Source organism: Eimeria acervulina, genomic scaffold (assembly GCF_000499425.1).
Source record: "Eimeria acervulina Houghton genomic scaffold, Eah_scaff66, whole genome shotgun sequence".
Taxonomy (NCBI): domain Eukaryota; phylum Apicomplexa; class Conoidasida; order Eucoccidiorida; family Eimeriidae; genus Eimeria; species Eimeria acervulina.
Window position 1 is genome coordinate 20,938 of NW_013549669.1, and position 26,452 is coordinate 47,389.

A 26,452-nucleotide genomic window follows, 5' to 3' on the forward strand; every position below is an offset into this window, starting at 1 on the left:
GGTTATTTGATTATTTAGTACTTGTGATTGTCGCTAGCTTGCTGAGGGAACAGCAGCCCAACTGCTGTGCCACTGGCATCGGTTGTTAGGAAGAAGCGTTTGCCGAAATCAGGGAGTGAGAGTGCTGGAGACGATGCCAAGCGTTTGATGCGGAGGGTGGCTGGCGCGCCTTTACTTTCTGTCCAAATAAATTAGTTGTCTTTCTTAATTATATCCGTTATAGGGGCGACAATGCGAACGAAAACGGGGATGAGGTTGCGCTAGTAGGATGCGAGGCCAAGGAACTTCTGGACGCCCATGCAAGTGTACACGGGCAGCGCCTACCTGCAAACGCGAAACCCCAGGAATCTAACTGTTTGCATGCAAAACAAACACATCTATGCTTTTGCGAACCTTTGCTGCTCACATATGCTGCTCACATAGGTGCTCTAGAGCATGCCCTTTGCGCTGTATGTGTTCCTGCACGGTCCAGCCGAACATATGCACGCCGTCCATTAGTTGCAAGAAACCGTGATTGACCTGCGGATGCTCTCCTGCAAGTGGATGCACCAACGCAGAGGGTATACGAGTGCAGCATGCGTAGCATAGTTTCCAAGTGTGGGCATGGAACGTGGTCTTGCGCATGCCGTCAGTATGTACTGGGGTATGCAGCAGCGCGCCAGCAAAGTCAAATTGTGAATAGATAACACTCGTCATTTGACTCTGACTTTGCTAATACTGAACCATGCAAGCCAAGCAATTGCTCTTCCGAACATGTAAAGCTTTTGCTTTACGACGGTTTTGTTGGGGGACTTACTTGCGCCACCTCCCGTGCCAGCACCGCAATGACTCCGAACGAGCTAGTTGATGTTTAAGCGTTTCCGTAGCTTAGCAACTTGCCTGCCCGCCTCTCAATTTCGGCTGAAATATGTGGGAGCTGCCTATACCTCGGAACAAAGCGTGTGTTCGCTCGGTGAATGAGTTCAATGCTGTGCGTTGGGCATCGAACGGGTAAACGGCCCGCTGAATTCGCCTTGCTGTTTATTACATCTGATAACTCTTCCTTCAATTGTGCCTGCTTGCATTGATTTGGGAATTCTAATTAGATCGAATCCTTCAAAACTGCGGTCTTCATAAGGCCATCACGACGGAGTGCGTGCGCTTCCCCTTCGTTTACAGCAATGCCTTTGCCCTCAGTTGGAATCGTCTCGTTTCCTTCTTAGAACATTCATTCCACTATTCTACACATAGAGACGCAGCTGCTGTTCGCAAAGCTGGGAGTTGCAGTCTTTCACTGCTCCTCTGCGCACATATCTCGACGGCGTCTTCAGGAAGCGGAATGCGCGCCCTGCATGCAGTCACCCACGGAGTGGCTACGATTAAAGCGAGGTAAATTGCTTCACCGTAAAAGTCCTGTACCATGCTAATATTGGCCCATTTCTAATTTGCGCCAGCATTCGACGAACGTAGTTCCACTCGTGTTCTATGTGGCATTCGCAAAAAGTAGTGGAAGACAAATGACAACGAACGAGTAGGTAAGCTGCGCCTCCTCGCCGAGGCTTCAGATAGCACATACACTCTGCATCTTGAACCAAACGGTGGTAGAAGCCCCCAAGCATTACCACGAACTGGATGCAGACACACACTTGGGTGGATCTGCAGGTAAAGTACTCCCTTGCTACGCTATCTGCCCTCTGCCATTCGAGTGCCGAATTCGCCGGCGGCTGTCTGTTCTCGCTCCTTACATTTTTCTTCTCTGGGCTAGTAGTCACAGCTCCAATATCCATACGTTCCACATGCGGTTCAGCTTTTCAAACCCATTTTCTGCTTCGCAGCTCAAGAAGTGGAAGTGGGGTTCTCGCCCATTTGTTGTGTGGATAATTCACGACTTCGTCCAGTTCTACCGTTTGACCCTTTCGTCCCCTCTCCTACGTCCATCCAGTTGCCGACTATCTGTCTGCATGGCCCTACTAAGAACCACTGACAAAGAAGCTGGATATCTGTTCATGAAGGGCTCATATTTGATGTACCGCTTGATGGATATCTCCCCTAGTTTAGGTCAATCCTGACGCAAAATATTTCCCTGTAGAGTTGGCCATAAGCCGACACCGCAGCGCACATTGGGAAGCTTCCCCACTACGGTGTGCTTCAGGACAGTTGTACAGTACCCAATGCATTTATTCGACATAATCGCTGTTGCCGTACCACCCTTCCTTATAAAGCTAACTCCAATACAAACAGTAACTCCTAGAATGAATTTTGAAGTCAAAAAGACAGCTCCAATGCCCACCCATCACGGGGCTCGTTTCATATGAACGTGGAGAGTGGTGGCATCCCTCGTGGTCTGTTTCCGCTGTACGCACATTCCCCCCGCTGGACTGGGTGAGCATTCTTGTTCCAATGCAATGAGGCGCCCAGCCGTTGCTCGTCTCCCCCTTGGGAATCCTATCCTATAACTCCACTTTTCGAGCGCTGAATTCGACAAATTTCTGAGAAAATATCCAAAACTTTAGTTTTGTATTCTTCCGACCAAAGTACCTAAACGACTAATCGGTGATGTGCACCAGGCGCTCCCGCCCTGCCGGCTGTCTGCGCAGCTCTCGAATGCCACTGTCTGGTGCTAACAAGTGCAACGACAGTCTTCGCTCTCAGCCGAGGACCTCCAGGAGTGGCAATATATTCAGGGACCTGATATAACGGTTCCCACGAAGCAGCTGATCTACACGCTAGTCTTCAGCCATCCTGCGTACAGCGGCACACACCCTGGGGCTAGGATGGAGACGATACGGTCTCCCTCGAGTTGCAGCGCACCTTGCTGCAACTCCTGCTGCACGAATACTCCACAAAAAAGTATGACAAAGCCCACTTTGCTGCTCTCATAAGCACTGCAAACAATTTTTAAACTTTTCATCCGCCCTCAATAAGCCGCATTCTTGCAAACACAAATACGCTTACCAACTTCACACAAACCAGGCTACGAGTATTGTTGCGTCGAGGGGCAGCAATACCTTCAACAGGCGCAAACGATAAGGAGTGCAGTTGCTTCCACAGTAACGCAACCTCCCACATATGCAAAGGAAAGTGTGATGAGAGCTGCCACTCCCCACGAAATAGAGGCCCGGCATCGCGCCGTTGTGTCCCGACGGGAGCAAGGAACCAGCACTCCGGGCCAACAGGGGGAAGGTTTTCACCATCCAAGGAAATAAAATGCACCGCAACACGCAGTTTAAGCAGTTAACGGTAGCGAATCCCTCCTTCCAGAGAAACCGCAGCCACACACTCCACTCCCGTACATGCCCAAGCAGATGAACGCCAAGTGATGATGATACAGAATAGGTTATGTAAGTATAGGGTATTTATAATTTAAATGGAAGTTAAAAAAGCAAAACACAAAGTGTGTGTAAGACGGAAGCAGGGTGGCAATGGGCTTGCTGCGGACGACCAAGCGCCAAACAGATGCAGACAAACACGACTCAAGAACAATTGTACACCATAAAACCATTATTGAAGATTACTTAGTGTATCAGGTAGAAAAAACGAGTGTAGGTGCACGGAAAAGTGTGCTTAGCCGTCCCGTAGACAAAGTGGGCTGTATAGGCGAGCCGCTAGCACACTCGAACTTGGTTCGCGCCAGCTCGCTCCTGCAGCTTCGCGAATGATCTTTCTTTGAACGTATACTTCAAGATATCCTCATTGCTAATCGATTGTACGCGGAATTCTCCGGTTTTCCTTGCTTGCCTCCTCCAGGGGTAAGGAGCGTGCTGTACTCGCAGCGCGCCCCGCTCCCTGTTTTCTCTGCAGATTCTGTTGCATTTGTTCTTTTCTCGAGCTTCCCCCTACTTCGAGCTGCATACTGCACCATGAGTTCGTTGTGGAAGTGATTCTTCCAGTTTCCACGTGGACGAAAGGGTTGCGGCAGGAATTCGTTGCAGAGTGACGGGATCGATTAGGAGAGGGGTGGTTAGAACATGATGGACACACTGGATACTAGGGGCCTCTCCATGATAGGGGACGGATCTGTGATCCTGGAAGTGGCGGGAGAGCTCACTGTGCCTAACATGAGCTCAGAGAAGGAATTGCAGGAGGTGCTGTTGACGAAGAAGTACGTTTTGGATCTGAGACGAACTGAGATCCGAATGAGCGATTCCGTGAGAAGAGAGGTGTATGAGGCTCTCGGAGTCGAGGAGGAAGAAGCGGTTGATTTAGTGAAGAAATCCGTGTTTCTGAACGGATCCATCACCAACGCGCCGCCGGGAACCAACGAACTTGTGCGGAGCTTTCTTCCCAAAGGCACAAGGGAGCAGCACTTCCGCCGGCTTATGGAGCTAGCGCAAAGACGTAGAGCCGATCTGGAGAGGGATTTTATAAAGAAAGGTGCTTCTCGTCAACCTCAACTAGCGGGCGGCGAGACTGCTGCCAGGCAGGTTGACCGTCGCCCGCAAAGAGTCACAACTGTTCCTTCCTCAGATCGTAATCGTGGCCAGAAGAGACGAGATTTGAACGCAGCAGCAACAGCAGGTGCTGTTGGGGAAGAGAGGGGCGCGGAGGGACTGAAGATGAGTGGCCCGACGAAAGGCGCAGCTGCAGATGCTACTAGTGGAGGAACTGGAAGTAATCATTTCAACCACCCTTACGACGATCTAACCACCTTCCGATCAGCAACGACGGCTTCTGAATTGGGTACCTTTAGGTCAAAATCAGGAGGAACGAGTTTGGAGTAGCTTCCCATCTCTTGTTTCCATGCTTGGATGTCTGATGCCCAGTTTGTGGAAAACGTGCGGACTGTCTAGTTCTAGCCGACGCTTATTGCGGTGGTTATGAAAGTAGTGATGCATTCATTCACCTACCAGTGGAGGACATGTACGAATGGCGAATTTCACAAGGGGTGGGGAATGGGTAAGGCAAAGTTCCACCCGCCTTGCCACTAAAAGAAACTACTGATCTTTCCTTGAATGCTTTGCTACGGCGTAATATCCACAGTGAAGTTAATGGCAGTATTAGTTTCTACTAGGGCATATTCAGAGCTCCTCCTGTGCGTAGTGCCATAGGTAGTGAGTGGCGATCGAAGGCTGGGGACGCTTTTCTCCTAGCCACCCAATTGCCATCCTCGCAGTTTCTCATTTGTCTGCTTGAAGATGCGCATGAGTATATCCTATACATTCTTTATCTGCACATAGTGCATATAATGAAGTCCTTGCGGTTCAGATTGCCGCAGCGTTCGTGCCGCCAGCCAGCGGGAGGGAGCTGGATAGGGATAGGGGGTTGTGGGGTTGAGGATTCAACAGCTGCAGCGTTGAACGATATAATTGCGTCGCATTGTACTCGGGTTGTGCAATGGAAAGATAGACAAGCGCGAAACTAGTGGATTGTGCTGCAAGTGTAGAGGTGATAGATGGTGACTGGCCGAATAGGATTGTGCCAGGACAAACAGGGGATGGCAGAGGCTGCAAACGGATACGTAGGAGTCCAGCTAGCACCAAGAAGGTCGTTCCTTTCCTATGCGCATCAAATGCATATTTCGAGTGAAGGAGAGAGCAGCTTGCTCTCCAGAGGCTGTATACACAGGTTTCACTGGAATGCTGGCGGGGCATGGTGAGCGTAGCAGATGAGGGTTCCTTGTTGCGTTATTCGGATGGTCTGTGTAGCAAGCAGCCTGGCTAGAGAAGGTTTCGTCACAACTTGCCACTGCTGTTCCCGTTTCTCTTAGTACATGCAGAGCATCGAACTCTTCGGCTGCAGTTCGTGCAGAATCAGCCAATGCAGAGTCCGACGAAGTTGTATCGCCTTAAAGGCAGTCCATGGGGTTAAAATAAACTTATTCGTCAATAGTGATGCATTTGATCATGCGTGAGTATACAGCTTGGTAAGTAAATTTCCCCTTGCCATTCGCACGCTTTGTGGGCTGCCGAACAACACCTCCGGCCGTCGCACGCTTAGCAAGTCAGGAGCCTACTTTGTCTGGAAAAAACATATTACAGGCTATCATAGTAAGTTTTTCTTTGAAGAGAAGTGGAAGAAGAAAAGAAGATTGGCTTTTGCACAGCAATTTTGCTACAACCGTCGAATACAAGCGACACCATTGGTCACGTAGGCCGCCACCAGCAGTGCTTTTGTTGGTATGGCAGCGTACTTTTGGCCTACGATGCAGAAATAAGATATCCTGAGCACTTCCACCCTTAATTTCACCCAAGGGGAAACCATTACTAATGTGCTCCGTAGGGACACCGGGTTGAAAATCCTAGCATCTTTTTGGGGTCATCTTACTCCTGGATTCCTTATGATACATCATTCTACCCTCATAAGTTGTCAGCTGAATCTCTTGTCCTTTTCTTGTTGCTCAATCCCATTACTTAGTTTTCTCCGCACAACCCAGTTCGTTCCGCACTTAAAAAACCACCTTCCTACGTTTACTTGCACTTCATTTTCAGCGTTCTGCCGGACTGGTGTGATATTTTGAAGCTCAAAAGTATTCTCCTGATACCTCGAATAAAGAAGAATAACTTGACCGTATTTCGGCGATTGCTGATGTACGCTGTTTACTGGTAGAGTGCACCCCTTGGCATTTGCAGCTCTCTGTTGGCGGAAAAAACTGCCCGAAGTAGGAAGTATTTGGTGCAAATTTTGTCATCTCACTGCCAACAAAGAGCGTTGGCTGATGGTTCATACGAAAGGCTGCTTAACGTGCCCAGTTATTCTATACTCTAGGGCTCTTCAAACACTAAGAAAAGGCGCGAGGAACGCGAGGAACGCGAGGAACGGAGAAGGGCACTTCATGTTCATTCCCCATTCTCTAGCTTTGCTCATGCAGTTACGAACACGCGCGCACCCTGCCGACGATATCAAAGAGTCCTCACCTTCTTAAATCCACACTCAGCATCCAAGCACAAAGATCAATGTCTGTAGGAGGAGCCTGCTTAGAGAGAGGGGAACGCTATGGCAGAAGACCGCCCAGCGACGCCTCAAGGAGTAATAATATGTGGCAAGCGCCTTCTTGCAGCTCAGTCTTCTGTAGGAGTGGTGGCAGCCTAGAGAATGAGCCTCGAATGCATCTGGGGAGACCGGGGTGGTCGACAAAAAGCACGAATTTTGCAAATATTGGCTGCGTGGGCTGCAGAGAGAATCTCGAAAGGCCCTTACGGCCACTGGGCAAGCTGTGCTGGAGACGCTCAACGTCAGCATTAGATAAGGTGCCTCAAAGGTGCTACGCACAAAGTATTGAGGATATTGTATTTTTGAAGACAAAACAACAGACAATTGGTGTGGAAACCACCTTTAAGGGGACTGTACTTACGCCTGCCGTCAGGGCTCCTCCCAACACCGGAACACAGGACGAACAGAACTGTAATTCACGGGCTTGCTTCTTGCGGCTACCTAATCGGAACAGATTCAGCTCCGTTGAGAGCCTCGCTGGCAGTCACATTTGGATGGGAGGAGCCCAGGTGACAAGGAAGCAACGCCCCTTTCAACTGCTGCCTCTTCGCCAATATCGTCGTCATAAGGCTTCTCTTCTGGTTCCCCCTAAGATTTTTGAAGGTCGAAGAGAAGATGCCCCCACTTCTGCTTTAAATCAGCCAATGTTTGAAACGACAGGCGAAGCAGCTGCACTCTCGAGGGTGGAGATATCTTGCGGCGCATCATGCAGCAGTCGGCGAATATCTCCTACGGCAGTCCCTTTGTCGTGTGGGATAGATCGAAATGCCAGTGCTCCCTTGCAGCGAGCGGGTAGTAGCTGCACACAAGCTCTGTGGTTGTCAGGTGCTAATCCGGTAAAGGCATCCTGCTTGCAGTCCGAAATAAGAAAGCAGGCGGCCTTCATTCCACCTCGCGGCACAAGGCTAATGCATCCTATTTCTGCACCTGATTCATCACAGACAAGTAAACCTGAGTGGGGTCCGGACTCCAAACATGAAAGTAGTGGAGATTTGAGCGTGTGCAGCAGCGAAGAACCTCACTTTTCTGAACACAGGCTTTTCAAAAGGACTCAACGACTGTTTTCCCGTTCGTCCACGGCGCAACCAAGAGGAAGTCATCGCAAAGTCGATCTTGCTTCTCAAGCGTCTTTGTCTTATTTACCTGTTGCTGTCGCTCAGACTCCAGCCAGCAGTCCCCTGCAGGCGGCTGCTTGTGGTTCAGGCGGACAGATAAATACGGAAGGTAGATTAGCAGCCGCCTCGTGTACTCCCATGGTTGCTTCACCCTTTGGGGACTATACATCTGCCGCATCATGTTTATCTTCCGACTTGCCTATGTTTCGAAGCTTAATGCATATCCCTTGTATACCCCAAGAACGACTGAGCCGTGATAACTATTACCTGCGGTGCCCAGTCACCGCCATTCCGTTGGATCGAATTCATGCTTCTCAGCGAACTTCAGAAGGACCTACCAGCGGCGACGCCACATTTTTCCCTAAAGAATTGCTCAGTTGCGTCCCTCCTAGCAAAGACGAGTGGTCTGGACCCAACAGAAGAGCATGTGCATGCAATTATTTTCCATTGGACACTTTGGAGGAGCCTCTGGCATACAACAGATTTGCACCCGTTCCCGTTGTCTCGGGAGAACCCGCAGAAACACCTAAAACGAGAAATGTAGGAGGTAATCAGGAAAAAGAGCGCTTCGCCCTCATGCCGGTGCCGGATATGCGAGAACCAAGTTTTGTTGCCGCCGCTGTGATTGACTCATCTGAGCCACAGCAAGCTGGTCAAAGGGGAAGGACAACTCCTTCAATCTCACCGAACTCTCCACACAAGACACAATGGGCAACAACACCAAGACGAAATTCAAAACAAGAAGAGCTATGCAGCGAAAAGACAGGAAGTGAGTACCCTGCTGTCACGCAGGAGAGTGCCCAAAAGGATGTAAAACAGCGCAGGCAGAAGCCCGGAGATGAGAGCTCCAGGCGCCAACGGCTAACGGCAAAACAGAGCCAACGAGATCGGTTGAGGGCCCAGCAGCTTGAGCAGCAGCAGCAGCAAGGATGCAAGGGGAACGAACAGTATGGCAACCGGTCTGAGCATCAGGAGCAAAAGCAGCAGTCTCAACCATTGGAAATGCACAGGCACCATAAGGATTCTCCACACCAAGAAGAATGCGGGAGAGAAAGCTTAGGCATGCGCAGGGACAGTGTCTCTAAGGACGGCGAAGTTGGCGGGAATGCGTTGCAAAAACAACAACGCCAGATGTTTCCACTGGATGGCAACGCCTCCTCGAGCGCAGCAACCCGCTCACAAGGCACTACTTTTGCTGGTCACTGTAAAAAGCCAGTAGGCGGAACTCAAAGTAGGACTGGCGGCCAATATCTTGAAGACGGAGAGCATCAACTGCTTCCGTTGCACAATATGCCGGAAGAATGGCTGCAGCACGAGATGCAGGCGCTGCTTCGAGAAGAATACCAGCAGAGGCAAATCGTTCAGAGACGTGAAGAAGAGCAACACGAGGCGCTGCAGCAGCATCCCCCATTGGAACGACCCTGGGTGCTCCTTGCGCAGAAGCAACAGGAGGAAGATTTGCGGCACATGCACCAAGAGGAGCTTCAACAAATGCAGCAGGAGCTCATTAATAGGCATCAGAGGCAACTCCATGCACGACTGCAAGAGAAAGCTAGAGCTCAGCAGGAGAAATTGGAAAAAGCGAGACGAGAAGCAATTCATATGAAACTGCAACAGAAACAGAACCACCAGAAACAACCGAAGGCTCAACAGCCCACAGGCGGTTCCAAGCCGCGCAGTACGCCCCTCATTAAGCGAAAAAGTACCAACTGGCAACATCGGCAGCCTTCAGAAATGCAAACGAAGGAAGAGCACAACCACGAACAGAGGGAGCAGCAACAGCAACAACAGCTACAAGAGGAGAGACAGACGCAGAACCAGCAGCAGCATTCGCAGCAGGATCAACACCAGTCACCTACAGATGGAAAAGGAGAGGACAGTCGTACGGCGCCTGCACAGGAAGAGCAGGCCCATGTACAGCAGCAGCAACTGGAGGAGCAGCAACCACGAGCGATTACAAATGAAGCAGAGACAGCGAAGCCCAACCAAAGGAAGAAACAGAGAGAAATTCTGCAAAAGCATCAGCAACTCAGTCAAATACGGCAACAGGAACAGCAGCTTCAGCAGCAGCAGCAGCACGTTGCGCCCATTCATGAGGAGGTAAGACATCCGTTGGAGCTAAGTGAAGTCACTATACCAGCGACCTCGAAGCACAAGGTACAGCAGGCACTGCAGAAGGGACGAAAATCAGCGTGTGTTCAAAAGAGCCAGGAGAAGCAACAACTCCCAACGGAGCAGGAAGGATCCCCAAGAAAGCAATCAATGGGAGAACGGGAACAGACAGACGCAAGACAGCCAACAACAGGGGAAAGGCAGAAGGAACAAGAGGAGTTGAAGCAAAGAGAAGATCGAACCGAACGGAATGAAAAGCACCGGCAAAAGCAAAAACAGCAGGAGCCTTACCAGGAAGCTGAACAGATAAAAGAACACTTTACGGATTGGATGGAGCTTTCAGTGCCACGCCGAGAAGAACAACTGCCTGCAAACGGAGGCCAAAATGAGAAACTTACCCGCGAGGAGGGAAGGCACAACGAGCAACGGGAAGGTGTAAACGAAGAGGAACCCCCCCTTATGCGAGAACAACCGTTATCCAAAGAGAAACAGGAGATAGAGCAGCAGCAACAGCCAAGCGTGGACGAGATGAAAAAAGGAAAGGGCCAAACACCTGCGGAGAACCCAAGGATACAGACACAGCCTCATAAAGAGCAATCGAAGCAGCGGTGGCTGCAACAGAAGGAGCCGCAGCATCCTGTGCCAAAAGGCCCACAGCCCCAAACACCGGTCCAGAGGATGGAGGAGCAGCGAAAACAGCAACTGCAGGTAAAGCAGCAACGACAGCAGCAGGAGCAGGTATGTCAACAGCAGCACGAGATATATCAGCAGCAAGGGCACCAACTTGAGCAGCAGGAGTCACAGCACGAGCAACTGCAGCCTGAAAACAATGCCACAATGACAAGAAGCGAATTGTTGCGACTGTCGTTTACCCCACTAGCGGCGGTAAACGATAATAAATACTATTTAAAGCAGCATCTTCTGTCAAGTACAAGCTCACCTCTACCTCACGTGCCTTGGGGGACAACACCCAGCACGCAAAAACAGCTCGCCATTCGAATGAGCTTTTCAGATACTCCCAATCAGCCACTCAGGACAACACCGCATGCAGGTTCCCATGAAGGACAACGAAGCGGAGATACAAATAGTAAAGCGCCTATGCTGCCACTCCAGCAAGCAGACGGCCGCCGCTTTTCCAAAGACCAACAGTGCATCCTTCGCCAGCGTTGGACGCCTCTTGGAGCACCACAGCAGCAAGCAGCCGACAGTAAGCAGGCAGCAAGAGGTGGACCGGCGAAAAATATATTCCGAAAAAGAAACCCCGTTTTCCTTCCTCCTCCTCCTCCTCCTCCGCCTCCTGTGGCGGCATTTACCCAATTGACGCAGCATCCACAAGAACAATGGAAAACGACTCTGGTGAGAGGATGTCAACAAGCCAAGAACTCACGTAGCCGTCATCGACTGCTGCCTCAGGAGCAACGGCGCTTGCAGAAACAGCTGAAGCAGCCGGTTTTCAGTCTCCCACTGAGGGCCACTGAGAGCTCCGCAGGACAGCAAGAAACCCAACAGAATCTACGGCAACAGGGTGCAGGGCTACAGCAAAATGTATTGCAGCAGCAGCAACAGCCACAGGATTGCACTCAGCCAAAGGAACGAGACTTGCGTACTCCATTGTCGAGCAAACGGGGGGCTAAAAGCAGTAGTAAGAGCAGTCACAGCAACGCCGGTGGACCTGACTCTCTTGTTCCTTTCGCCCCATGTTCCCGTCCCACCTGGGTTCAGAATGCCATCGAGTTTCCCACCAAGCGCGAATTCCGAAACAGCAGAGAGCACCGCGCACATGAAGCAACTGGCTCGTTTGTGGAGGCAGGAGATGTGAGAACTACTCTTTGCAGAAACGATGATAAGCAGGCAGCAGACGAATGCATTGACGGACGGAACCGTCGCCGCAGTGAACCTGAAATGTGGCTGACCCCGCAGTTTCCTATGGTGCCAGACAAAAGAATTAGAAGCGAACCGCAGGAGCAGCGACTGCAGGACCAAACAACAGAGCAGCAACACAGAGACAGACTCAACACGACCGTGGTGCAGGTACACCAACAGTTGGCACACGCTCGGCTGCAGTTCTTAGAGGAACAGGCACGAGCGCAAAGCAGGTCTAGCAGAGGGCAGGTGATGAAAGAAGGGATGCAGCAGGAAGAACACCAACATCGAAGCTACGAGCAGCCAGCACCAAAACAAGAAATCCAACGGCATCGCAATTCCCAACAGCAGCAGCTGCTGTACCAACATCAGCCGCAGCAACAACAGCAAGAACAACACGAGAAATCGAAGGCGTTTCCCTACCCGCTCCACCAGCAGCAACCGATATGTGGGCCTGGGCACAAACAGCAACATGAGCGGCAGCCACAAGAAGAAACGCAGCAGCAACAGGAGCAGCGGCATCCGTACGGAGGGCAGCAACAGCAGCAGCAACGAGGCCACACACAACAACAACCTCAGCCGCTCGTGATGATTCCTTATCTGTCAAGAGAAGACATTCAGAAACCCAGTCAAACCCAAGGGTCTTACCAGGAGCAGCATCCCCTTCAGCAACAGCAGCTGGAGCAAGGAATTGAGCTTCCCTATGAGTACCGAGAGCGTCTTTCGGCCTTTCAGAGACAGCCATTTCAACAGCAGGATATATGGGGGCAGCATAGAGCATGGCATCCTCAGCAGTTGCAGCAGCAAGTTTGGCTGCATCAGCATGAGCAGCACGAGCAACAGTTGCAGCACGAACAACTGCACCTCACACAACAACAGCATGGCCAGCAACCACCGCCGCCGCAACAGCTATTCATTTACGGGAAACCATATACTGCCCGGCCGCAAGGCTCCTACCCAGCGACACCGCAGCAGCGCCCAGTCGTCGAGCAGCAGCAGCAGCAAGCCTGGCTGCAGCTGCAACTTCACTGGTCGTTGCAGCAGCAGCAACACGCATGGCTTTTGATTAACCAGCAGCGTTTGCGGCTGTTCCAGCAACAGCATCCATGGACACCAAACCAGCAACACCTGTGGGCTTTGCAGCAACAGCAATTTTGGCAGCAGCAGCAACAACTGTGGCAGCTCCAGCAACCGCACGCGTGGATGCAACAACAGCAAAACTTTTGGCTGCAGCACCAGCAGCAAGCATATATGCAGCAGCAGTTGCTGCATCAACAGCCGGAGCAGGGACGGCACCAACATGGACCCCTTACCCATCAACGCGCGGAATATTTCAACCCCTACACTCCCGCCTGTATTGTCTCAGATGTTATTTTAGGCTCAACTGAAAACGCTGCGAATGGGCGATACATTGTCCCCTCTGGTATGAGAATGCCGCCGCCGTGGGATGGCTGCTTGTCCCCAGAAAACATACGCCTTGGCTTCTGCCGTGCTTGTCTGCAGTACGTCCACCTGAACAGATACCTGCTGCCTCTTATACCAATAACGGTAGCACCATCGCCAGCAGTTGTGACAGGAGTCGAAGAAGCACCAGGGAACTTTTCCAAGCAAGAACAGCACCCAGAAGAATTCTTGTCGCGTGAGCAGCGACTTCCAACTGCCCCAGCAGATGCAGCACGGGGGCCACCGGGGTTCAGCCTCCTGCCTGAAACAACGAGTGAAGGGGCAGCTGGCGCTACTGACGTGCATGACGGCACGTATCAGCAAATGAGCGCAGCTGCACTTCCTGCTAACGACCACATCACCCTCAATACGCACAGCAGCAGCAGCAGCTTCAGCGACAGCGGCAGAGCCTACAACGACTACCCCACCAGAAACACCAACACTAGTGGCAGCAACGGCGTTTACAGCAATAGCAGCAGCAGCAGGGCCAGCAACACAACACAAATGAATTATCACATGAACGGAGCCAGGTGGGAAGAGGGCGAGAACAACGCCAACAACCACGGCAACGGCGGCATGGCAGGGAATTTCGCACGGTTTGGAATATTCGAACCCTTCGAAGTTTGGACTGAAAGTCCCCGTGGATTTCCCGGGGAAATCGACTCGATGGTGCCTGCTGCTGCGACAGCGAGCAAAGGTGCATCTATGTTGCAGCCGACTACAACAGAGGCATGCAGGAACCAGTTGCACCAACCGCTGCAGCACCACCTGCATGAAGGGCCGTCACTGTCAGGAGGTTTAGTGGTCGGAGTTAGCACAGAACCGTCCCACGGAAGTCTGAATAGTTTCTCTTTCTTCAATCCGTCAGCTCCCGTCTTCGTTCCTTCCTGCATCGCTCAGCCAGATAGTCCCACATTTGCTGCTGCAGTCGCAGCAGCCGCATCGGCAGCAAACCAGCAACCTCTGACAGCCAGCACACTAGGCAATCCCACAATGGAGACTCAGCAATGGAATACCCAGCAGACGAACCCACAAACGCCGGTGAATTCCCCTGACCACATTTATCCAGGAGTCGTGGAGCAGCAAAACCAAAGCGAACAGCAGCTGCAGCAGCACAAGAGCCAGACCAAGCAGCCGCAACAACAGCAAGCGCTGCAAATGCAGCTTCCACAGGCTGAAGCCCAGTACATCTTTGATGGGCAGTCAAACGTTCAACAGCGGCAGCACTCTAATCAGTCCCTGCATCAGTTTCCGCAGTCATACCAGCGATTGAACCCGCAGCAGTACCAGCAGCACCAAGAGGATGAGCAGCAACAGAACGAGCAGCAGCAGAATGAGCAACAACAGCCCAGTCAGCCAGGCGTCCAGCAACACCAGCAGCGGTCACGATTTTCCTTCCCAAGTTTCATATCAGGGTCCTTTTCAGATTGTCTATCTTCTCTCCACTCGACAAGTGGAAGCTCTCTACTCGTAATTGGAGCTTGCCTAGAGTGCTGGCAGTTCGTCGTCCGGCCACCCGCCCTTTGGCTTTTAGATCAAATCCGCGCAAGAGGGATAGGTGGGAGGATAATCTTCATCTAACTCTTTATCTAACTTTGCCTTGTTGCTTCCTTGTGTTTGTCAGTCCCTTTCTGCATCTGCACATTTATGAGTTTCCATCCCTGTCCGTCGATTGGTCGCCTTATTTTTTCCTTGACCGGTGTCATTCTTCCTAGGCGCTATAGAAATGATGTACGGTAGAAACAGAGCAGCCGTTGCTAAAAAAAAGCAAGCTTTGCTGTTTTAGTCGCGAATGTACAGGCACATTATGTTCCTGGCCACAACAGCTCTTTCAGCCAAAAGGAGACTAATGCGGAAAAAGCAAAATAACGAGGACAATGACTTTGTTTCCACTTTTGCATATTGCAGGCGTTGCCTTTGTCTGCTGTTCAGGCCCGGAAGAATCCGAGAAATACCAACCCGTAAGATACGAAGAATGACAGTTGCAACGTACTCGCGCCGAGATGCACATGCTAGTGCCAGCATCCTGACCGTGGTGGCTCGCAACCCGGTGCCGGCTAACACCATGCACTCGTCAGGTTACACCTGCCGGGTACGCAGCTAGCCTTCAGCAAGCTGGGACTGCAATCAACTACAGGCCGGCGTGAGGTGGACTGGATGTGGGCCTGGCAAAAACAGGTTGTTTCGTTATTATTCTCCTCTGCAAGCTATCTCGTAGTTGTTCTTTTCCACTCTATCTCTGCCGAAACCTTTTCCTGCAGGCACAGAAAGGATTTTGCTGTCGTTCGTCCGTGCAGTCCTTTTGAAATACAGTTCGCTCTTCATTTTACTCCAAATCCAACTGTATTCGCATCACGCTGTCAACCCCAGCCTGCCGCACGGTGGGCTAACATGAATAATTTTTGAACTAGCGCAATACCTCAGCATTTCTTTAGGGTGTAATTGACCGCTGGCATGGCATTAATTCAAAGTACAGGTAATTCTTGCAAATGCCTTGGAGAAGTGCAAGTCCATTTGCGTTGTACTGAGTGGGTGGGCATGTTGTCGAAATACCCTAATAGCCGTGGCTTGCATAGCTTGCTCAGTTGTTCGTCCAGGAAATGCATGATCTGTTTCTGATCGTCAGAAGCGAAATGTACAGAAACCCAGTCCTGCCTAACTCGATGTAGTGGCGAGCTCACCCGGGATCATCCTCTTACAAGAACTACGAAGTGGAGAAATACCCCGAGCCACAATTCGATTGCTGTTCGTGTCAGCAAACAGCATTCATTATCCCATGAACGGCCACAAGTAGAGCAGAAGAATAGCTGCAACAGGAACCACATCACGAGCATGGGACAGATTCTCCCTAGCAACAGCAGAGAAAACTGGTGGGAACAGCAGTAGCAGCAGAAGCAGCGAGACCAGAACTAGTCAAAACACAATAGCCATCACAGGAGCGAGCTAGGAAAAGGCTGAAAACCGCGCACCATCCCCTTCTATACGTTCGAACCCATATTTCAATGTGTTAGCATGGAAGAAAGGTTATAACGAGAAGTTCGCATGTCCACTACAGCACATTGAGTTACATTAATGGTAACATCGCCATCTATCTGGGAATGTGAGGAGGCCATACCACATCATTTTCTTGGTTATCAGCGATACAGAGGCATCGGATGTTTGTGTCCACTGGCGAACTGCCGTGGGCAGGTTATGCATGCGCCCGCAACTAATACGCCGAGGTCCGTAAGGTGGCGTAGTGCGGCTCCTATTAGCTAATGGAGAGTGGTGCCTACATGCCGATACGGAGGCTGTGGTCGTCATTCGTACATACGTCGTGAAAAAGTCCCTGGGCACGTGAGAAGGGAAGACAAACTGACGACGAAGAGCTGAGGATCCCCACGAGGCCCCATGCTGCAGAATACAGAGTATACGGGTACGACCCGAGTGTATCCAGGCCGGCTGAGGCAGTGTGGACTTCCTAGTTTAGTGGTCAGGTGATCTACCTCTGGGATCAACCTTCAGCGGAGCGACGGGGAAGCGAGATTGCCTGTGCAGGTTAACAGAGCAACACCGTTTCTAGCGCCAACGACAGAGGGAAAAAATACTACGTCGTGCCCGGACCTAGGATGTATGTGAGGCCAAAGTGCCACGAATGGGCGATGACCCCTGGCTTCGCTTGCGGGATCAAATTTGCAGTTTGCCAACTTGCCTACCTGAAATGTCGCCCAGCCCGAGTTACGCCTCCGCGAAGTTAACCTTTCGCTGAGGCCTTTCTTGGAAAGGCTGCGAAGACCACTTCCCCAGGTAGGCAGCACGCTCATTTGCTGACGCGGGCCTTCTGACTGTCATTACCGGTAGTCTGATCTACTGCGCTTCGGGAATGGAGAACGAATTTAGTACGTATCGAATCATTGAAGGCAAATCTATGGCTTCAAACATGAGACAAAATGATTGGGCCTAGCTAACTAAGCTAGAAGGACCGCCTTAAACTGCTCCTATTCCGAAAAGATTGTCTCTCTTAAGGGCATCAATGAGCACTTCAGTCGCCCAGGGCGGAGGCTCACTGTAAAATATTACATCGCACTATTGGAGCACTACCGATGCTGGGTCAGCCTGTGTTATACAGCCTATGGCCGAGTCAGCTCAAGGTATGCTGTTTGGGCCCGAAAATGGTCCAAAACTACAGCGAGTTTAGTTCACACCTGTCCCTCTCCTACCTCCTAGGTTCCCCCACACCGTAGTTGTACCTTCTGAGTCTGGAGTTTCGTGAAGGCAAACTTCCCCCCTTTTGCTGCGTAGTACTTTCCGTGATGAGGTCCCCAGCAAAGAGAATATGCGCTACGTGGACCGTGGACCCAATCCTGCTTATAGGAACGCATCTGTAATTCTCACTGCCACTCTGTATCAATTAATGCAGGAATTACGATATGGCGGCAGATTGATCTACTTAGTTCAGTTTTGTAGTCCTGAAGAATTACTACGAGTCTCCTGCCTGTCATGTCTTATCTGTAGTGTGGCCAGTCAAACGTTGGTACGCGCCGCCGTCCACTGAGGGCCGTAGCGTTTGAAAATTGTCAACAGTTTTAGTGCATACCGAGCAGAAGGCTTGGCTATGCTTTCACCTGTGGTAACCGTGAAGCACTCGCTGTAAGGTGCTATGGGAACCTGGCAGGGAAGCGTGACCAGGCGCCTGTCCGCATCAGCCCCAGGCCCTTGTTCCGCTGTGCCAAGGAGTCCTGGAGGCTCAAGCGTGGGTACGCTGCTTTTGGAACTCTTACCTCAAGTCGACTGAGTACTGCATCTCGCGTTGGTCCTCGGATTAGATGGAGGACTCTCGTTGCATCAACGACTCGTTACAATGAGGACAAGAGCAGCGTACACAGAGCATCCACTGAGGCCAAACTTACGTGAGGTAGGCGAGAAATAAAAAAGCCTTGCATACACAGATATTTCGCAACAAGGCTCGTGGTCACACAGAAGCCTAGGAAAAAAGAATCCAAGCAAACCTATCTCGCCAATGCGCATATGCTTGTAAAAAGGCACAAGAACCAACTTTCATACAGTTCCAAGCTGCTGCATAAGGAAAATTTGAACTCGAAAAAAAGTCGCTGGTTGCGAACCTCCTACCGCTAAAAACTATCAACTGTGATATGCCGACTATGCAGACCGGGGGCTGCATGCGCACCAGGTGTTTCAGAAATAGCTAATAAAATCATGCAGAATCTGTGGTTATAAATCAACTTACAGCAAAAAGCTAGCAGTTTGTGTGAAACTCTGCCTGCGTACTAGTGAGTATATATCGGGCCCTTCTTAGCCCTAATCCGTTTCGAAGCAGGCGGTTTGCTGAGCGTTCCTGCGGATATCCATATTTTTGCAGCATTCCCTGTCTGGTAGATTTCTTTTTCCACTATGACCTCGGCTGTTGCTTCCAGATTCTTTCGCGCCCCTGTTTTCGGGGTGTTGGCCACTCGTCGGCTCTCTCTCCCGTCCTCCCCCGTCTCCGCAGACCTTGCAAAGCGAACCGTAAGCCGAATTTCTCTCGTTGCACGACTCTGATAGTTTCACTTTTTGATTGCATGAAACATGTATGCTTCATGGTCAAGTACGTCCTTATAACTGTGAATCGTCGTGCAACGGCGAAAACTTCCAAGCTGTCCAGTACGCTAACTCCGCGTTTCCACCCACGTTAGTTTGTGCATATTGTAAGCACTTGCTATGTTCTCTTGCCAGTCCATAGGGATATTTCTGCCTGATTCTTGGGAAAGGAGAGCAGCCATTTTGGACACAACGGAATGACTCTCCTGGTGAATAACTGGAGGCTTCGACGCGAGTCATGTGCTTGACACATCAAGGTATTGGGCATGCGTCTGGTTTGCTCTTTTTTTCAGTCTAAACATGATGTGTCTTCGTCGCCTTCGCCTACTTCACAGACAGAAATGCCTCTCGCTTCTTCGTTCATCGCCCCTCTTCCTATCCCAGGAATTAGGAGAGCCCCTCGAACTCCCACACTCCCCGCGGACAGCAAGTTTATCAAATACGTAAGATTTTTCTTCAGAAACGGTCTATTGAGTGTACTTCGTGGCAAGTAGCGACTGTTGGTGTTTGTTTTGGTGAATGGCCTGACGTAAGTTTTGCGTGCATCTCATGATTCTTCCTCCTACCTCCCTGCGTTCTCACCGGTTTTTTGGCCATGGTTTGCTTTTCTTTTCGCCTTATTGGACGCCTTAACTTTCACACTGTAGATATGCTCCGCTCTATCTGTTCAGCGTATCATCGTTTCTTTCTGTCCAAATCTCGTTGTTGTTGCGCCTATGTGCCCGCCCACCTTGTCTATGCTTTGTTGTGCGTGTCTTTCTTTCCTATTTCATTTTTCCGTCACCCCGTATTCATCTGTCTCTGTAGGTATCCCCTAAGTATGCCCTGTCCTTTACAACCGCTGTACCTGCCGTCATCACTTTGATTCCTTCTGTGTTGTGCATATCTTCTGCTTCCTCTGCATGCCTTGCTTGTATTTGCCGCTTTTACATCCGAGCCCCTGCTGTCGCCCCTTCACTGTGTTCCCACCATGCTTATCGACTTTCGTTTTCTGTCTCTGTCGTGCAACATTGCCCATTCGCCCGTATCGCTTCTTCTGCATGGTGATGCCTCCTTTTGTCTCTTGTCCCTGTCGCTCTGCCTACCTATACTTCAATTATTTTCGCTAGCCTTAGTCTTCTCCAGCCTTCATTTTCGTGTTTTTCATTTGGCGTCACTTCGAGAATTCTCCTTTCCCACTTGTCTATGCGTTGACATGTGACTTCGCTTATTTCGTTGTAAGCTTGCGAATTATCAATGCAAAACGGCATGTTACAGCGGCATTTCATGTGGGAGCTGCGTGCCTTTTTTGTTCAGTCAGGCGCCATCTACGACAGAATGTTTCCCTTCGTGCTGACTGCCACTTTCCTGCTTCCTTTGGGTTTCATGCTGAGATATTTTTAGCCTGAGCGCTGAAACGGAAACCTAATTCAACTTTTGGGGCAGCACGCTACCCACGATTTTTGGATGCCAACCATTGTGCACCTGAAGTGTGGAAATGATTGTTCCCGTCTCGATCGATTTGAAGTTTGCAGCATACAACCAGAGTAGTTTGGGACCCACTGCAGGAAAAAAGGCAGTGCATTGGGGTGTCGCTTTAGATAGCGAAGAAACACTCAGGCTACCCATTTTAGTGCGATCTTTGCGATTGCTGCTTACGTTTAGGTTTCGGATCTAGTGAACATTTTCAACGCAAAACAAACGTTTTCAAACTAACTACTGCTGCCGCCACTGCAGAGCGGGAGTGGATGCATCTGTGCAGCTGGAGTATTGACTTGCTGTGGAAGTGTTAAGCCTAGTTAGTGCTAGCGCATAGTACTGGGTCTGGCTGCCTGTAGCCGTTGAAAATTCTTGTTTATTTTCGTTCCAGAGGATTCACTCCACGGATAATGCGCACGTCGTTTGTGCAGCATGCATATTCCGTTTGCTCCGTACCCAGTTTGAGTGTGTTGTGCTTATACGCATGGATCGCTCTTATCTTTGCTTACTATAATGTGCTACTCTGTATTCTCACCTCAGCAATGTTGCTTGCAACATGCATACTTGGAGGCACAAGCTGCAGGTCCCCGTTAGTTGGCGCAGCGCCAAAGCAACCTCAGTTTGAGTGTGTATGCATTTGCAAACGGCGAAATCTAGAGTGCTTCAGAACTTGGCTTTAAGAGACTACAGGACAAGCTCAACTTTTGCGGGACTGTCTGGATGAGTGGCTCCTGGAAGGCTGATCGACGCACCAGTGGCGCAATAGGTAACGCGCAGCCCGCCCAAGGCTGGGGTTGTGGGTTCGACTCCCATCTGGTGTGCTTTCGGCCATATTCAAGACCAGAGGAGTTGCTATCAGTGGAATGGTTGCCTTTGCAAGGGCGTTCTACTTCAACGCGGAAGGATATTGTACATCTGCAGAGCCTGTTGAGGCTTAACCGCGCTCCACTGCGACACTCCATTTCTGGATGGTTGAGATTGATCCCGAAATGGTCTCCAATATATATTCAATTTCCTCATAGATTCAATAGAACACAGGAGTTACTTGAAGTAAGGATCAGGTGTTACCCTCTCGGATGTGGGGTTACTGGCGAAAAGTTCTCCTGACACAAGACAACCTGTGCCAAAAAGCAGCTCAGTTTAGACGTTGGATGCATGCAGGTTCTCATCCAGATACATCACTCATGCGTGTAAGGGCGGCTCACGGCCATTACATAGATGTGGAGGTGGAGGTGGCTGTGAAGCACCAGCAAGTGAGCCGGATAAAGTTGGAAGTACTCTCCCTACTCCCTACAGGCCTCCTGAGCACTCCACTCCAGACATCTGTCTGCGGAGGAGAGAGATGAGCTTGCGTACTACGGGTGCGTAACAACAAAAGACCGAAGGCTCTTTGCACGGGCACTCAAATGGAGCTCAAATGGGTTCTCCAGCAGCCTATCGAGCAGAAAGAGTAAAAGTGTAAAGTCTCAATAGAAATGAATAAAGTAGCATTGGATAGAAGAAGAAGCTTGAGGCGAAGGCTGGCCGGCAAGAGTCCGGGGCTGGCTGTGAGGTTGGCAGCCGCGCAGGCGCCGACCTGCTATGGAGTCACGGGGGGAGTTCTATTATCCTTGGTCTTCCTTTTTAAGATGATGAGAGACGAATGCGTTTTTAATGGGTTCTTCCCGTTATTTGGTTTAATCAATGAATAGATATAGCGTATGCACCTAAGTAGCTGTGTGTAGGGTACCACTTAACAACGGCCGTGGGTGACAACTGTTCACTTCACTTCGACTGCGCAAAGATGCCGAGGAATCCAACAACAGATAGTGTGTGCGTTAAAAAGTTTCTTTTGTGCTTTTAGTACATTACATATTGCTAAGTGCTTGCAAACGACTGCTCTCACTTCGAAGGATAAAGAGCAGTCTGAGGCAAGGACCACAACGTCGAAAGCGACACACCCTTCGAACGAGGGCCCACGCGAAAGAGATGGAATGTATATGGAGTGGAACACAATAGGCATCATATCTATGAGAGCCAGTAAAACACTCTATTCTGCCATATCACGTAGCAGTTGACGTGCCAATCTTGCTTACTCACCTCACGTCGGGCTGCTGCTCTGTAGAACTTAGCGCGCCGTCGTGTGGAAGCATACTTTCCGACCGTTTTAAGCTTTAAAGATGAAAATTCTGACAAAATAAATATTCAAACTCGTCATTTACTAAACCGCCTGTCTGTCTTTGCTGACTCACTGCGGAGCCGTCGAGGGGCCCCTCAGAAAACGAGCATGGCTCTTCGGCCCGAACTGCAGTATGTTGTCTCCCTTTAGGTGGGTTCAATGCATAGAAGTTGCTCATATGGAGTTTAGAGCGCGTGGAGGAGATCAACAGAGCCATGCCTTTCCTTCCAATTAGGGAGAGGTCGTTGGCATCGGTAATCTGAGGGGGGCGGAGTGCTCTTTCTGTTGGCTGCCTAGAGACGACACTATCCCCATCTCGTCCTGAGCGTTAGGAGAACTAGAAAATTCGAACGAGTATGAAAGACACGGGCCAACATCCAACAGCAGCAGCCCTGTCGTCCACGGGCTCGGCAGCACCTGCAGACGAAGCAGCAACGGAAGATGGCACCTTTGGTTTTCCGTACATCCCTTATCCTTCCCAGCTGCTTTTCATGGCTGCGGTGTGGAGGGCCCTCCAAGGCAGCAGCCAGAAGACAAAGTTTGCTGCACTTGAGTTGCCTACTGGGGGAGGCAAAACTTTGTCGTTTCTCTGCCCCTCTGTGGTGTGGCTGAAGCAGCAAGCGGAGCAGCTCCTCCTGCAGCAGTTGCAGCAGAAGCAGCATCAGGCGCAGGTCCAACAAAAGCAGCAGCAAGACTCGGAGCCAACCAGGAAGAAGCCAGCATGGGTCAAGACGGCATTGCTGCAACAGCATCGGCAACAAGTGCAGCATTTCCTTAGGGAGAGAAGGAAACGGTTGAAAGAAGCTGCGGCTCGTGCTCATGTAGCAATAACAGCTGCAGCTGCAGCTGCAGCTGACCCTGTTCATCAGCTGGAGCAGCAGCAAGGTCGGGATTGCAAATTGCCGGTGGGCTCTAAGCGCCACGCAGCCACAAACAGCTTGCTGAAGCAGCAGGAGCACGCAGAGTATGACGCGTTTGCACCTGAGGAGCGTGGGGCTTCTCTGGACTTAGAAGGGACCGGCCCCCGCCACGAAGCTTGGACTCTTTCTTCCCAGCAAGGCTCCCCTTGCAGTCTCCGCAACCCCCAAATAGTAATATGCAGCAGGACGCACCAGCAGCTCCAGCAATATGTTGGTGAAATTCGGCTGATGCACAAGCGGGGAAGGCGAAAGGAAATAAAAGACTTTGTTGCAGTTGTTGCAGCCGGTAGGCAACAACTGTGCCTACACCCAGATGTATGCGATGGCAGCGGCAGCAGCAGCAGCAACGGCAGCAGTGATATGGCGGACAAATGCTCTTATCTGGTTTCAAAAGGCATGTGCAGTTACTACAAAAGGAAACATTTGGTTGCGGACGCTGCAGTAGCTGCCCCGCTCGACATAGAAGACTTGAGGCGTGTAGGAAAATCTGTTGGCGGGTGCCCTTATTACGGCTGCCGAACAGCAGTAACGGAAGCAGACGTCGTGCTGCTGCCATTCTCTCTGGCATTTTCTGCTGATATAAACACAGCAGAGAGCACGGCTGTTTCATTGGCGGGTTCAATTTTCTGTGTTGACGAGGCTCACCACCTGTCTGCTGCTCTTAGCAGCAGCAAATCTGCCGCCCTTTCCCACCAAACAGCAGCATCTGCAGCTCGGGTGCTTTCGCTGTATGTTGAACACTTTAAGGATAGACTTACATCACGATCTCTCCACTTGCTACAGCAGCTCTCGAGATTGGTTGAGACCATTTACAAACGACTTCAGCCGTTCTGCTGCTGCAGCCAACAGCAGCAGTCGACACGGCAACAACAGGAGCAGCATCACCATGCAGTGGAAGATCTCTTTGTTAGCCCAATTGGGGCACCGGCGCATTCGCCAGCAGCAGGAACAGCAGATACAACGACAGCGGCAATAGCTGCCAATTCTGCGGATGTATCAGCTAGGGATGAGGAGACTGTCCTAACGGCGACAGCGTTGCTGCGCCTTTTCAAGCTGGAAAATTTTGACCTTCACGAGTTGATTGCTTTTCTTTCAGACCCCAGTCGACGCATCTGTCAGAAAGTGAGAGGATTTGCAATGAACTATAACGATAGATTGCAGCAGCCGCAGCAAAAGCAGCAACAGACGAAAACGCTGCATATGCAGAAGCAAATAGACCAGCAGCATTATACGGAAAACTACATTCTGGAGCCGTCTTGCCTGTATGCGGTTAAAAGCTTTCTCTGCGCACTTCTCGGGATGGACGCCGCTGACAGGCTCTCTATAACGAACGTGCACGAACATCCAACAGCAGCGTTACCAGCAGTGGGACCTGCTGGTAATGGTGATCGAAAGGCAGCAGATGAAATGGAAACAAAGCACATCGCTCTCAGCACGTGTTGCTGCTGTAGACTTGAGGTTGTATGCCTAGCGACTGGTAAACAACTCCTTCCACATTTCTTATTCCATTTCGCCGAAACCTACACCCAGTCAAAGCCAGCGCACCACATGCGTTAATAGGTTTCCTTCCTCCAATGCACCGTGTGTTTGGTTGGTTTGTTCTGTGCGGTGTGACTTGGACTGTGCAGAGAAGGCTTTTGAGCCCATTCGTAAGTTGACACATTTTCATGCACAAGGCTTGGATTTGGGGCGTGGAAGTGAAGGTGTAGGGTTTACGAGTTTTAGCTTCTGCCTTGTATGTCCTCAGTAAAGGCGAGTCGGCTGGTGGTGTTGATGGGGGGGACGCTATCTCCCTTTGAGTCGCTTTCCCGTTTTGTGCGCTGCCTGCCTCCCACTAGTTATCTATTCCTCTCGGCGGACTGTGGTGCAGCAAGAGACAGAGTCTTGGCCCTTCCCATTCGTAGGCGTGAGTGCTTTGAACGGCTGCTGGAGTTAGTGCTCTTCTGCAGCATAGGGTGGAAGGGACGTCAGCGCTGACAGTAACTAGATCTGAGCAGTGGAAGCAGCTGCGAAGGCAACAGCAAAAGCAGTAGCAGCAGGTGTTGGTTTTTGGTTTGTGTTTGCTGCGCAGTGTCTTCTACTTGTTCCGACTTCTGTTTCGAGTTTTCTCAGCGCATGCACTTCCCGACGCAATTCGTGTCCTTGCTGCGCCTGCTGCTTTGCGTCTCTGGCTCTGTTTCTGGTGGTGTCGTCGTTTTCTTTCCTTCGTTTGCAACGCTTCAGTCCTTTCTTGCTGTTGCTGGCATTTCTGGGGGCGGTGATGGGGTTGCTGTTGCTGAATCAATAGTAGAAGAGTTGAAGAGGCGGGGGCCTATTTTTGCAGAGAGACGGACACCGGGACCCACGATAGCGGAGGCGGGTAACTTTGTCTTCCCTTTTTCTCACATCCCCGTCCTCTAGTCGCATTTCCGTCTTCCTGCGTGAGTTGCCCTTTGTTTGTATCTTGAGGTCTTCTCTCTCCCAATTTTAGGAAGCACAAGGGTTGCTTGCGTGCTCATTGTGAAAATGTCAACATCTGATGACACCGAAGGATACCTAGGATCCCAACCAATGCCTGCCCACGCGCTCCTGTCTACACACCCGCATTGGCGTGGATGAATTCTGCGCCGTTTTTGTGTTCATTCCATTTGAAATAATCTTTTAGGAGGCACAAGAGTTGCATGCGTGCTCACTGTGAAAATGTCAACACCTGATGACACCGACGCATACCTAGGATCCCCACCAATGACTGTCCGCGCGCGTGTTGCCTCCCTCCTTTGGCTGTCGAGTTGACGAGTGAATGTCCTCAGTCCCATATTCCACATGCACGCTTTGGCCCAAATACCTGCACGCGTTTGCATGCAGAGCCCGTTCGTTACCGGCAAGTGGCTCATATATATATATATATATATATATAT

At 50.8% G+C, this 26,452-nt stretch overlaps 3 protein-coding genes across 3 annotated transcripts in view; all 3 read left to right on the forward strand.

The window, feature by feature from the left end:
- Positions 1-3,947: 3,947 nt before the first annotated feature.
- On the forward strand, positions 3,948-4,700 carry EAH_00012040 (hypothetical protein, conserved; the record flags this gene model as incomplete). The annotated part of the gene is made up of 1 exon (XM_013394747.1): positions 3,948-4,700. One exon carries the CDS (start codon positions 3,948-3,950, stop codon positions 4,698-4,700), a length of 753 nt encoding a protein of 250 aa, XP_013250201.1.
- Positions 4,701-8,225: 3,525 nt separating this feature from the next.
- Positions 8,226-15,023, forward strand: EAH_00012050 (hypothetical protein, conserved; the record flags this gene model as incomplete). Its single annotated transcript, XM_013394748.1, has 1 exon — positions 8,226-15,023. One exon carries the CDS (start codon positions 8,226-8,228, stop codon positions 15,021-15,023), a length of 6,798 nt encoding a protein of 2,265 aa, XP_013250202.1.
- A 7,968-nt stretch (positions 15,024-22,991) lies between these two features.
- Positions 22,992-26,452, forward strand: part of EAH_00012060 (helicase, putative) — a gene marked incomplete at both ends in the record, with an annotated part of 4,607 nt that continues 1,146 nt past the window's right edge. The window contains 3 exons of the mRNA XM_013394749.1: positions 22,992-25,032; positions 25,303-25,461; positions 25,627-25,914. Coding sequence (XP_013250203.1) covers positions 22,992-25,032; positions 25,303-25,461; positions 25,627-25,914 — 2,488 coding nt within the window. The remainder of the gene's footprint in view (positions 25,033-25,302; positions 25,462-25,626; positions 25,915-26,452) is intronic.